Source organism: Pseudoliparis swirei, chromosome 10 (assembly GCF_029220125.1).
Source record: "Pseudoliparis swirei isolate HS2019 ecotype Mariana Trench chromosome 10, NWPU_hadal_v1, whole genome shotgun sequence".
NCBI lineage: Eukaryota > Metazoa > Chordata > Actinopteri > Perciformes > Liparidae > Pseudoliparis > Pseudoliparis swirei.
The window spans coordinates 4424470-4438235 of record NC_079397.1 but is presented as its reverse complement, the minus strand read 5'-3'; the positions used below and the strand labels follow the sequence as shown (position 1 = coordinate 4438235).

The 13766-nt window shown below is 43.7% G+C and overlaps 1 protein-coding gene across 1 annotated transcript; it reads left to right on the top strand.

The window, feature by feature from the left end:
* The first annotated feature begins 545 nt into the window (after window positions 1-545).
* On the top strand, window positions 546-13706 carry chpt1 (choline phosphotransferase 1). Its single transcript, XM_056424477.1, has 8 exons — window positions 546-1131; window positions 2718-2865; window positions 2955-3096; window positions 3378-3462; window positions 4433-4564; window positions 4657-4815; window positions 5107-5232; window positions 11989-13706. Exons 1-8 carry the CDS (start codon window positions 892-894, stop codon window positions 12103-12105), a joined length of 1149 nt encoding a protein of 382 aa, XP_056280452.1. The 5' UTR covers window positions 546-891; the 3' UTR covers window positions 12106-13706.
* The last annotated feature ends 60 nt before the right edge of the window (window positions 13707-13766 follow it).

The following is a 13766-nucleotide window of genomic DNA, read 5'->3' as shown; positions in this document are numbered from 1 at the left end:
TAATTTCAAATGTATGCAGGAACAATAAGACATAAAAAGGTAATAAAATAAAGTAAAATTTATTAATCAACAATAGCCTAAATTAATAAGAAAAAAATTAATCACTGCGGTCACATCCTTGGAATTCCTCCCAAGTATTTGGGTAGAGTTAATATAAATAAATTAATATAAAACTAAATACTTACACACAAGGGTTTCATGGGATTATTCTAGTATATTTAGATTGATTACAAGGTTAAACATTCTGTATTTCTCCACCAGAATTAGTCTTCCATGTCGGGAAATTAAATGCACAGAATATAACAGCTAGATTACTCTCTCTCTCTCTCTCTCTCTCTCTCTCTCTCTCTCTCTCTCTCTCTCTCTCTCTCCATATATTTTATATCAACAACTCTCCTTTGCGCGAGTATACCCACTTCTCCAGGGACCACTGCCAACACCAATACATCAATACATGCCATCAGGAGTAACATTATAAAATATATATATAATTTTAACAGGATGGAATAATTGGATAAAACAAGAGCATCTCATTCCGTGCGTTGTAGTTTCACTTTTTTATTTTAAACATTTGCGTTTACTGGGTAAAAATAAACTCCCCCACATTTAAACCTCCCGGTGCGCAGGCATATTTATTCCCCTTCCGGGATTCTCACTTCCGGTGTCGAGACGCAACTTGGAGTCAGAAAACGCAAGTCGGGAGTATCGACGTCTCATGGTTCCGCCAGTGGAAATGGCCTCGTCTGGTCCCCGAGCTATAAATGCCAAATGAGCTGCAATTTTTGTCGGAGTCGAGGCTGAGAGATGATAGCTAGCTGCCCCGGGGAGTATCGGGAGGTTGTGTGAACAATTCGAGGGGTGACCGGGCAGAAAAAACAAAGAAAAAAAACAATGCCACATTTCTTGTGGCCAGAGTCGCTGTCACCCGCACAACTCAAGCGGTTGGAGGAGCACAAATACAGCGCCTCTGGTCGGTCCCTGCTCGAGCCGCCGTGCCAGATCTACTGGAACTGGCTCGTGCGGCAGATCCCGACATGGGTCGCGCCGAACACCCTGACCATCGTGGGGCTGCTGGTCAACGTCCTCTCCACGGTGGTGCTCATGTATTATTGTCCCACGGCGACAGAGGAGGTGAGTGAATCCGAGCTTGGCTCAAAGTTGTTGGTCCTTACCCCCAACGGCTAACCCGATTTACGTTGCCCTTCACCTCCTGGGTAATGGAGGGAACCGCGAGACCTCCATTCAAGAATATTGCGTAAATTAACGTTACGTGGCCACCGGCGCGCGCTGCACGTGACTCGGGAGAGCGCTTGTGAATTCGGCATTTACCTCAGTATATCTCAGGATATTAAGAGTGTTTCTCCACTTCATGGGCGGGTCGGTCACCCCGCTCGCTGACGCCCATGGTGTGTTTTGGCAGTTCATGTGTTTTTGTGCCCGGTTTTGTGTATTTCAGGGTGAGACACCGTCTCCCGGTGATACCGGAACTAACCTCAAATCCTGCGGTGTCACGCTTGCATGGCCACTTATAAACGAGGACTATTTATTTAAATTATTTATCATTTTTGGCAATATCCGTGTCTGTCAGTTGGTTTTGTTGACGTGTTTTGCCTGCTGTCACGTGACGCGGCAGTGTTGATAGTGAAACAGACGTTTGAAGGGGAAACGTTGTCCACCATTAGCGAGGAGGCTAACTGTTGAGTAACTGCTTCAACAACAACAACAACATACACTCTGTTTTGATGTGAACTGGCTCCAGATCCACCTATAATGGAGTTCCTAAAATTGTACACCCCAATAGGCCATGCAACACACCTATGACCCAGTTCACTGTGGATCAGGACCCTAATCAGGAATACATAGGTGTGTGTGTTTGTTTTATCAGATGTACACCTTTGTCCAATCCAATTATGACAACCTTGCATCCAGGTCCACAGGCCACACGCCATGCCGTCACTCAACTTCCACATGTGCAAAGGCGTTTCACTTCCACCTCCTCGTTGTTTAGCGTTGCATAAGGCGTAGAAGACTTGTGAAGGTATGGACGTCACATGCCTCTCTGCAAGGAAACCCAAAATATATAAGACTTGTATGAATGGACGTGGACCCAGAAGAAAACGGCAGGATCTCCGAATATTTAGGACGCCATGAGATCCTGGATCTCCCCGGGAATACAGACTTTCTTTGTCGCACACACACACACAAACACACACATTGTGTGGGCTGGCTCTCGTGACCAGATGGGCTGGAACCTCCAACCCCAGTTAGAGTCTAACTTTAAGGCCCGGAGGCACAGCTGGGCTCCCTCATGCTCCATGTTTACAGTACGAACACAGATACATATGTTAATATGGTAACATCACGTAATATTTTATTTCATAAAAATTTATTTGTTTTTCAGTCCATCTCCACTATAAAGCTCTGTGTGTGAGCTATGTGTAAAAGGAGACTCTTTTATAAGATTTTTAAAATTCATAACATCTAAAATGTCTGCATAAAGTTCGCCATTTTGAAACGGACTAAAATGCTTCGTAGTTTGCTTCTCTTTGCTTTATTGCTTCATAACTATTATTGACATTTTTGCTTATCGGCTGATAAAAAAAGTCCATCCCGGCTTCCCAGAATTCAATGCGGTGCCTTCAAATGTCTTATTTTGACCAACAGAAAAATAATAATTTTCACAAAAACAACTGAACTGTCTCTCTCCACCCCCCCAGGCTCCAGCATGGGCCTTCATCATGAGCGCCCTGGGCCTCTTCATCTACCAGTCTCTGGACGCCATTGACGGGAAGCAGGCCCGGAGGACCAACAGCAGCTCGGCCCTGGGGGAGCTCTTCGACCACGGCTGCGACGCCGTCTCCACAGGTGCTCCGCCGGGCCGCCGAACCCAAACCGTTATTATTTTCATTAGGAGATGTTGATTATCAGTTTGTCCGTCGTTCTTCTTCTTTCAGTCTTTGTTGCCGTGGGAACGTGTATTTCCTGTGGCATCGGAAGATACCCGGACTGGATCTTCTTCTGCGGGTTCATCGGGATGTTCATCTTCTTCTGCGCCCACTGGCAGACCTACGTGTCCGGGACCCTCCGCTTCGGCCTGTAAGTCGCATGTTGAGCAGAGTCTCTTCGTCTTCATCTTCTCCTCCTTCCGCTTCTCCTCCTACTTCTTTTTCTTCTTCTCCTCTTCCTCCTCCTCCTTGCTCTTCTCCTCCTCCTTCCTCTTCTCCTTGTTCTTCTTTTCTTCTTACTCCTCATCATCTCCTACTTCTTCTGTCTCCTTCTTCTGTCTTATACTTCTCCTTCTTCTTCTACTAATGTCTCCATCTTCTTCTTCTTCTCCCTCCTGTAATATAACCCGTGTGCCTAACTTCCTTTCGCAGGATTGACGTCACGGAGGTGCAGATCGCTATCACCGTCATGTATTTGATGTCGGCTTTCGGAGGCGTGGGCCTGTGGCAAACGACGGTAACTTAGACTCCACCAGCGGATGCTCGAATACTGCGCACACACGGGAACTCTCTCATTTCACCTTTTTTAGTAAACGTTTTCTCCTCCATCACTCTTTCACACCGAATTAGACTACTCGGTTCATCGTTTAAAAAAAAATTTGAGTTTTTTTTCTAGCCTTTTATTTTATTTTATTTTTTAAATATTTTATTAGTGTTCAGAATCTCACATACACATATTGAAATTTTTCAAATCTTTATATTAAGAGAAGTAAAAAACAAAAAAATAAACACATATGCAAACAAAGAAACAAAAACAATACCATAGAAACAAAACTATAAATAAATAAAGCAGGGAGAAATCATTTTCTATAGAGTAAAGAAATACAGTCAGGCCATTTATCTGTGACATAGTTGCACCACTTTTGCCAGTGCTTAAGAAATGTTTCCGTTCTTTGGTTAACATGGGCTGTGATCTGCTCCATTCTGTAGATCTCTGTTACAATGTCTCTCCATGATGTGATTGTAGGACACTCTGGTAATAACCATTTTCTGGTAATAGACTTTTTACTGGCCACCAGCATTGCATTTATCAAGTCTGTCCCCTTTCGGCCAGCTTTGAGGTATATTTCCAAGGTACAGAATCTTAAAGTCCAAAGGGATGTCCTCGCGAAAGATGTTTTTCTAGCCTTTTGAATAGAATTTGTGTTTTACTTTGACTCTGCTGCCTTTGGAGGCTTGACTTAACGTCACATAAGAGAAGTGAGAAGGTAAATATGTGCAGCTAACGCCATGGCAACGGGGTCACCTCTCGGGACATTGTCCCGGCTCAAAAAGCTGATGTCGCTCGCATTTTTATTTTTAATTTGCTTTGCCCTTCCCATCCCGCTCGGCATGCATGCAGCTTTCTCTACGAGCGCCTGTCGTCCCGCTGCGAGGAGAGCGCTGCGTGCGTCCGCGTTAACTTTGACCTTCGCTTGTTCCCGTAGCTGCCCGTCATCGGAGTGAAGATGTACGTCTTCCCGATCATCGGCATCACTGGCGGGGGCTTCTACTCCTGCTACAACTACTTCCACGTCATTTTGAACGGCGGCATCGGCAAAAACGGCTCCACCGTGGCTGTAAGCGCTCAAACCCGTTCACGCTTCGCCTTGAGGGTCGCTCTCTCGTGTCGCGCCCTTCATCGCGTTCCCTTTTTTTCCCTTTGTCTTAGGACACCAGCGTGCTGAGTCCTGGTCTGCACATCGGCCTCATCCTCACCCTGGCCTTCATCATCTTCAAGAAGTCGTCCAGCGAGCTGTTTGAGCTCCACCCGTGTTTGTACCTGCTGGCCTTCGGCTTGGTCTGCGCCAAGATCTCCAACAAGCTGGTGGTACGTTCAGCTCGTCTTCTTAAAGCTACAGGAGTTTTATTTCCTGGTTTAGGAAACAGCCGGGCCCCCAGATCGCCATCTAGTGGGCTGCTGAGGTACTATTTAGCCGGAGCGCATTTGACCCCGTCATCGGGTTATATTTATACGGTCGACTCGAAATATAGATTTAACATAGTTCCATGGATTAAGCTCTCACTGTGCAGTTGCTCTTTTTTTAAAGTTGGTAGTTGTGTTTTCTCTTTTTAATTATATCCTTCATCTGTGTATTTATATTTTTTCCCCACTTTGCAGATTGCACACATGACCAGGAGTGAGTTGCACCTCCCGGACACGGCCTTCGTCGGCCCCGGCCTCCTCTTCCTCAACCAGTACTTCAACAGCTTCATCGATGAGCATATAGTCCTCTGGATCGCCACGGTCAGTCTCACTACGATTACGGGTTCCTCCTTTTTCTTTCTTTTTCTTAAAGTGAAACTCAAAAGATGTATTATTCTTCACCCTTGGCCATCAGGCATTGAGGCTTCATATTTTATATATTTTTGTGCTGTTTCAGATACTGTGATGTGATATAAAGTGTATTTTTATGATTTCGTGAGGCTGCACCCACGGATCAAACCATTAAAGGGAAGCGAGCCAAACGAACCTTGAAGGCTGTCGTTCAACAGGAAAAACCAACCGACAACTTAATTGAACCGGGTGTGAAGTTCCAGCTGCATGGTAAACTTGCAGTGCAGGTGACAACTCGCGAGGCAAACGTCGGCGCCGGCCCGTCCCCTCGGGCCTGTTCGCTTTCACTTCAGCCGTCCGACCGGCGCCTCGAGTCGGTGCAGCTGTCGCTCAAAGTTCAATCAACAGTTGCTTCTCGAGCGATAAGATGATGCAACCCTTCCTTTGGCGTTCCTGTGGCTACAATAAAACTACAAAATTGCGCAACTATCCGTCCCATTTTCGTTTCGGCCGTGGTGGCGTTCAAGGTGCGCAGAAAAAAATCAGTTTCTCAGGTCCAATTAGTGACTTATTGAACAATATGTTGAGTGTGACCTTAAAGACGAAACGGAGGGTTTTATTGCAGACCTCAAAGGCTCGTCACGCCCACACAGGTGTTTCCAGTTATTCATCCTGTTAAACCACCTGGCATGCCAGGGGAAGCACAGGTGTCCCCTGTTAACACTAATTACACCTATTATGAGTGAGTTGGAACTCTGTTAACAGAGACGTTGTTAATTATCAGTTATCTGTGGCGTGTCCTTTATTATGAGATGATAAATGTTATAGCACCTTACATCACCTCGCAAAGAAATTCGGCACAATTAAATAGTATTAAAATTTGTGCTTTTGCTGCTTTCCACATGTTGTGACGAATATTAAAATTAGATACAAGAAGAGATCAAATTTGAATTAATAAGTGACTCATAAACAGAAATGACTGAGGCCAAAACTTCTGTAAAAAAAAAAATATGTATATATAGTGACCATTTATCCTGAGTGTCCATTTGTTAGTCACGTTTGTTGGCGGTGACTGGGGGTTCTTTGACGCTTGTGTGGTGAAATAAATGAAATCCAAAGCGGTCCAAGTAAAGTTCCAAGTGGTGGGTTTATTACCAAAATGGATGTTACAACTTGTGGGTAGAAAATAAAACAACAAATAAAGGTTTAGAGCACAAAAAAGCAGCGAGGCCTTTCCTCCAGCAACATAATCAGACAGCAAGGTCAAAAGCTGTGTGCTCCCAGTCGGCCGCACCTCCCCCAGGTCACGCTCCTATTTATTGGCCTTTCGACCTGTAGAGGGCACAAATTCTCAGAAAATATAAATAAATACAAGCATTAAAATAACGTATAGAAATGGCTCCTACATTACCGGCCCCTAATTGTATTTGGTAAGCAAAACAATTACGAAATTAAATAAACATGGGAGCCTTGAAATCATTACTTTTCTATACATCAAAATGTATTAAAGACAAAATAGAGTGTACGAGACCATTGTCATCTTGAGTCGTCAAGCTTCGTCTTCATCACCCTCGAGTATCAAACAGAGCTTTGTGATGGGTCTTTTTAGGATGCTGCTTGGGGTCTTGATGCTCACGGTTCGCACAAGTCCTTTCTGGTCAGGGAAAACTTCAATTATTCTTCCTACAACCCAGGAGCCTCTTGGTGCCGTTGGATCCACCACTAAAGCAACATCTCCACACTGGAAGTTCCTTCTTTTGGTGTTCCACTTTTGGCGCTCTTGAAGTAGTGGTAAATATTCTAGTCCAACATCTCCAGAAGAGGTTGGCCAAGTATTGAATCTGCCTCCAGCGTCGTCTGGTGTAAAGGTCTTATCAAAGGTACCTGGTGGGAGAGTTGGCTCTGCCTTGAACAGTAAGAGATCATTTGGTGAGAGGGGATGCAAGTCTTGAGGGTCAGTGGTGACTGTTGTGAGGGGCCGACTGTTCAAGATTGCTTCCACTTCACACAATACGGTCTGGAGTCCCTCCTCATCGATGCTTGTAGTCCTCTGGGGGCCTCTTGTAGTCCTCTGAAGGGCTCCTGTAGTCCTCTGGAGGGCCTCTTGTAGTCCTCTGGAGGGCCTCTTGTAGTCCTCTGGGGGGCTCTTGTAGTCCTCTGGAGGGCTCCTGTAGTTCTGCACTCAATGCTTTTCCACAGAAGGATGCTCCACAATCAAACACAATTCTTAATTTTCCTTTCTTTGGGTGGTACCCTCCATGGTGGGGCAGGTACCACACCTTTCTATCCATTCTAGTCAGCTGCCCCTCTGGCACAACTTCTGCATATCCTTTGCTGATCGTGTCAGTCATGAATGAGGTGTATTCTGTTTGGAAAGACTGGTTCCTATTGAATTTCCTTTTCAGGCTTTGGAGCCGTTGCTCTGCAAGGCTACGGTTGTTAGGCAACGTAGCATGTTCCTTTCTAAATGGTAACTTGAGGCTGTAGTGTCCATCTACAACTTTGGCAGACTCATCTGCGATTTTCAGAAACTGTTTGTCTTCAATGGACATTTCCTTCACCTCTTCGCACAAATTCTCACTGAAGTCAGTATTGTACTGAGCAATCAGCATCTCCTGCAGGTTATGTACTGAAATGCGGTTGACTGTATGAGACTGAATTTCATTGTTAGATCCTGTCCCTCCTGGGCCGTTCACTACCCATCCAAGACGTGTTTTCATTGCATATGGGCCGTCTCCTTCACTGTTTATGACTTGCCAGGGCTCTATTGCTTTGGGTGCATTTGTGCCTATCAGCAAGTCAATGCCTGCATCAATAGTGTAAATGTTGACATCTTTAAGATAAGGCCATTTTGATAGAGACTTCTGGTTGGGTATGTTACTCTTTGTTACAGGAATCTTTGTTTGTGTGTATGTCTCTGGCAGAGTTATGAACCCGTTGTCATGAAGTCCACTTACTTCCAGTCCAGTGATGACATTAGTAGACATAGTTTTCTCCTGGCCCATTGTGCGCAGCATGATGCTTGTTCTTTTCCCTTGTACATTTAGTTGGCGCATTAATCTATCAGTACAAAAGGTGGCAGAGCTGCCGGGGTCAAGAAACGCATAAGCTTGTATAACTGTGCTGCCCTTGTTTGATTTGACCGTTACGGGTACGATGGCCATCAGACACTCTTCACCGGCCCCAGTTTGGCTGCATGTGTCGAGGGACACGAGGCCTGTGTTCTCCACCCTGTTGGGTTCCTTGGCTGCCTCCTTATTTGTTTCCTGTTCTGCTCCTTTGTTCTGCTCCACTTGTCCTATGTGCAGTACAGTAGGATGCGCCCTCTTGCACATGGTGCATGACCGGCGCTGGTTGCAGTCCTTGCTCATATGACCTGTTAAGAGACATGCAAAACAGACACCTCTTTCTTTCAAGAATGTCATCTTGTCAGTGTGACGTTTCTTTTCAAACCAAGCGCAGCTTGCCAGTAGATGTTCTCCTGAGCAAAACAGACAGAATGGCCCATGTTGGACTGGTGATGACGCGCTATTCCTCTGCTTGGGATAAGTGGGGATAACATCAATGGTTGCCGCATTGGTTGTGAAGCCCTTGTCACTGAATTTGGATTTCATGGAACTTGAGTGTATGGGCCTTAGACCGTGTGCTTTTGGTGAGGGATCTTGTATATCACCAAAGACAGGGTCTGTCAAGATTTTGACTTGTCTTTTGATAAACTCAACTAAGGTTCCGAATGTGGCTCTGCGGTTTGTAGTTTCTTGAAATTTGCATACTTCCACTCTCCATCCTCCTCTCAATGTGTAGGGCAATTTGCTGACTAATAATTTCAAATTAGAAGCCAGATTTAATTCATCCATGTAGGCAATTTCATTCATACCATTCCAGCAACCTCTGAGGTACAGAGCATATGATTTCAGGGTTTGGGAATCCTCAGATCGAATGGAGGGCCATGTTAATGCCTTTTTAATGTATGCATTGGAGACTTGATACTCATTTCCAAAGTGCTCTTGGAGCAATTCTTTGGCCCTTGCAAAGCCTATATCTGCATCTAAGAAGAGACATGTCTTCACCAGCTCTCTGGCTTGACCACATGTATATTGCTCCAGATAGTACAATTTGTCCTTTGCATGCTCAATTTTGCTCTCTATCATATGGTCAAATGAACTAATAAATGATCTGTAGTCAATTGGATCATTAGAAAATACCTTCATCTCCTTTCGTGGCAAAAATGATTTGTCCTGTTGCCTTATCAGAGATGCTGTGATGTCGTTTTGCCTCTGCAGAATGTCATAGAGATGAACAGTGTCTTGTTCTCCAGGAGAGGCCCGAGGTGCCTCACCTTGGGCCCGTCGCCCTGAGTGGGGCTGTGATGGACCCTGGGGGTGCAGAGTGGTTTGAGAGGGCTGTGCTTGAGGAGAGGACCTACTAAGGCGTGAAGGCTCCTGAGGATGGCTCCGGGGTTGTGGCTGACTTGGCTGGGCAGAGGATCTGGCCAGAGATGGATCTGGCCACAGGGGGGACCGCGCAGATGGAAGGAAATACGGCTCTTTTCTGGCCTGAAGTTGCATTTGTTGAGGGGGGAGGGCATGTGATTTAAGTCTAACACTCACATCTTGCATTCCTTTGCCATGCCCCTTTTCCACTTTTGGTTCATCATATTCCTTTCCAATAAATTCCTTTGTCTCTTGTAATTTGAGTGTTTTCTCAAAATACTCATTCATTCCATCTCTCTGTGAAACACCACTTTTTCTATCACTTAATACATCGAGTTTGGCATTAGCTGCATCTAATTCGCTTTGGACAGCTAACGTTTCCTTTTGTTTTCTCAGTTTATCTTGTATTTGAGCCAAATCTGCTTGTCTTTGAGCCAAATCTGCTTCCTCACTTTCGATGGCGTGCTTTTCCTTAAGAGCCGCCAGCTTAACTTGTAGCGCAGCCTTCTCCGCTGCTGCGCGGCTCCACGTGGAGGAGGTTGAAGAGACCTTTGATCCCCCGTCGTCTGCTTTCCCAATTGCATAAGTTGCAGAAACACTGTCCTCTCCATCATCACCATCATCACGCCTTTCGTGTTCAGTTAGCCATGAATTTGCTTCCCACATGAACGATTCATTAATCTTTCTTTTAGGCTCATACCACAATGCATCATCAGATTCGCGTTCCTTTTCCGACAACACATGCTGATACTCCTTATGACTAGATTTAAATTCACCCAATAAGTCATCATATCGTGCTACACTTTCCATCACTTGTTTTACATTTGACGGGACAGTCATCAGTTCTTTAATAACGTTCATCTTGCGTGTAAGCATTCCGAGTTTTATCTTCCTGGATTTACGCAAATCTTTTGCGGTTTCATTTTCATCCAACTCAGTTTGCACATTTGTGCCTTCGGGTTTACTGGTTTCATCAGCCATTGTGTAACAAAAAGGGAAAAATCTTCGCAAAAATCAAAGTATCCTTTCCAAAATATATCAACGCTCCGTTGCCGTCAAGCTAATCCAGCAAGGCGCGCATCAACTAACAAGCAGCGTTTAAACTTTCTTCTAGCAACTTAAAGTCTGATCAAACTTGATTCAAAGACAATCCATAATTTGAACAAAAATATTATCTAACGAATTAATACAAGCTTCGGCTCCTAGAGCTCTTTGTCCAAGCACAACTTTGACTTTTTAAAGTATAGAGGCCTACCGCATTTTCGGGTTTTGTTTGTCGGCTTTCCTTTTTTCCTTTACAGCCGGGTCCTGGCGTGGCTTTCGAGTTCCAATCCTTGTAATCCACAGGGTTATCCAGATCCAATAGCAAGCTTTTGACTAATATAGTGACCATTTATCCTGAGTGTCCATTTGTTAGTCACGTTTGTTGGTGGTGACTGGGGGTTCTTTGACGCTTGTGTGGTGAAATAAATGAAATCCAAAGCGGTCCAAGTAAAGTTCCAAGTGGTGGGTTTATTACCAAAATGGATGTTACAACTTGTGGGTAGAAAATAAAACAACAAATAAAGGTTTAGAGCACAAAAAAGCAGCGAGGCCTTTCCTCCAGCAACATAATCAGACAGCAAGGTCAAAAGCTGTGTGCTCCCAGTCGGCCGCACCTCCCCCAGGTCACGCTCCTATTTATTGGCCTTTCGACCTGTAGAGGGCACAAATTCTCAGAAAATATAAATAAATACAAACGTTAAAATAACGTATAGAAATGGCTCCTACAGTATATGTTTTTAACCCATGTGTTGCCTTAGGGTCATTTTGACCCGAATCAATATTACACCCTCCCCCCGCCTTTGGGTCATTTTGACCCGATTCAATGTTTCACCCTCCTGTTACCTTTATATTTATTAACATATTTTACCCTTTGGGTTCAATTTGACGCCAGCAATTAAAACCTCCAGAAAATTATTAGAATTAATATTGTTTTCCAAGTTTAAGTGTGAGGCACTTTATGTTTGTTTGTTGACTACCGAAAGAACACCGACATTAAACATTGAATGGGGTCAAATTAATCCTAAGGCGGGGGGAGGGTGTCATATTGATTCGGGTCAAAATGACCCTAAGGCAACACAAGGGTTAAAGAATGTAGCCCTATTTATAAGAGCTTTAATATGTTTTTAATGACAGATTAGTCGTCAGTATTTCTTTATACCAGCAGAGTTTCTCTTGCAGCTCTTTCAGTCGTTTAATGTTTCCATAAATGCATCATTTATTGATTTGATCCCCTCCGTCTGTCCTTCAGGTCTTCTCTCTTCTGGATCTGGCGCGCTACTGTACCGGCGTGTGCCTCCAGATCGCCTCCCACCTGCGCATCCAAGTCTTCAGCATCACGCCGCCGAGCCAGTCCCGCTGCGACTGACGACTTGCCCGGCGGGAGGAGGCGGGGGGAGGCGCAGATCTCTCCCCGCTCCTGAAAGCAGACGACGAGGACGACGACGAGGAAGAGGAGGAGAGACCCTCCTCGACCCCGAGCCACTGCAGCCTTGACAAAGTGAACACTTCTGATTAAAGTTGCCTCTCCTGAGAGGTGGAACAAAAAAAATAACCAACTAAACACTACAAACCAAAAAAAAAAATCACAAAAATATACATGTTTGTGTGTATATATAAGTTTTGAAAAGCATGGATCTATTGGAAATGGAAATGACGTGGAACCAGAATTTCCCTTGAGTTCTTCATTGGCTGTTGGAGCAATACGTTTTAATTTAGACATCATCGCACGTCGTCAGAAAATCAAAGTTTAGATTTTTACATCTACTTCCTGCTTATTCAAGTTAAATACCAAAATATTTTTTCTTTAAGGGGTACTTTATAGTTTGGGCAGATATTAAAACATTTTTTATCTGCTTTAAATTGACGCGTGTTTATTTATGTGGGCTCGTCATATATTTAATGCTTAAATATATGACGAGCATAAGGTAAATCTCCTGATATACGCCCAAACTAAATGGATCACCCGTTGAAAAGTTTTCTTAATTATTGTTTTCTTATTCGTTAAATTAATGCGACTCAATCTGGCAAGAATCGGGGCTAAAAAACGCAAATTTTTTTTTTTTTATGACCTTTAAAACCTCGAATAATTTCCAATGAAGTGTGCAATGTGCACGGGTGGGTTGTCGACGCGTCGGGGCAACGGTCTGCGCTAGAGCTGAAAACAACGACGGTAACGCTCTATCACTTTAAAAAAACACCTAATACTATTTTTATTCTCCGTCACTCATCTCATCCTACGATACTGGAAAAATGGAGAATAAAAACACCTCACTTCCTGTTTTTTGTGTTTGTTTTTAGAGCGCCGTCGACTGATGAAGCATTAACGCACGACTTGTTCTGCTTTCTGTTCTTCTCCCTGAAGGGCTACTCGTTAGTTAATTATATGTGATTGTACAGAATTCAACTGAAAGCGCCTTAAATATTTGTGTTGTAATTACTGTTTAACTTGTGAATATTTAAAACTGCTTTGTACATTTTTTTTTTCTCCACCGAAGTATCAAAACCAGATGCAGCAATAGTAATAATACGACGCTACTGGCACAGTTCACTCATAAGAGGTTCTTTACTTTTATGAGTGTGTATAGGTGACTAATTCATTTGGCTCTTGGAAGATTTCTTTTTGATTTAAAAATATCATTGAATTGTATGGTTTACTCATAATTCAGGTTCATTTGGTTCAAAAGGGATATTTGTCGTGCCGGTAAACTATACATAAGAGGAAAAGACAATTATACTCTTTGAATTTTATTTGGAACATTTTTCTCAGATTCGGCAGGATTATGGACAACAGAGAGGCGTCATGTCTTTTTAAAAAGATGCTAAATTTGCGATGGACTTTGGAACTATGCATTGAAGTGTACAACTTTTATTTCAACACATTGTTGCACTGTTCAATAACACAGTAAAACACCTTTCTAACAAATAATGTATGAGTGGAAAAGATTGTAATAAAGAAAATATTTTTCACGGGATGTGTCTTTACTCTTACTGGTGAATGCCATTATCAAATATTCAATATAATGGTCC

Excerpts from the sequence above, each read along its gene's own strand:
- chpt1 (XM_056424477.1), top strand. The coding sequence starts at position 892 with ATGCCACATTTCTTGTGGCCAGAGTCGCTGTCACCCGCACAACTCAAG. Across the intron at positions 4,565-4,656 it reads AAAACGGCTCCACCGTGGCT|GACACCAGCGTGCTGAGTCC; the intron begins GTAAGCGCTCAA and ends CCTTTGTCTTAG. Across the intron at positions 5,233-11,988 it reads TAGTCCTCTGGATCGCCACG|GTCTTCTCTCTTCTGGATCT; the intron begins GTCAGTCTCACT and ends TCTGTCCTTCAG.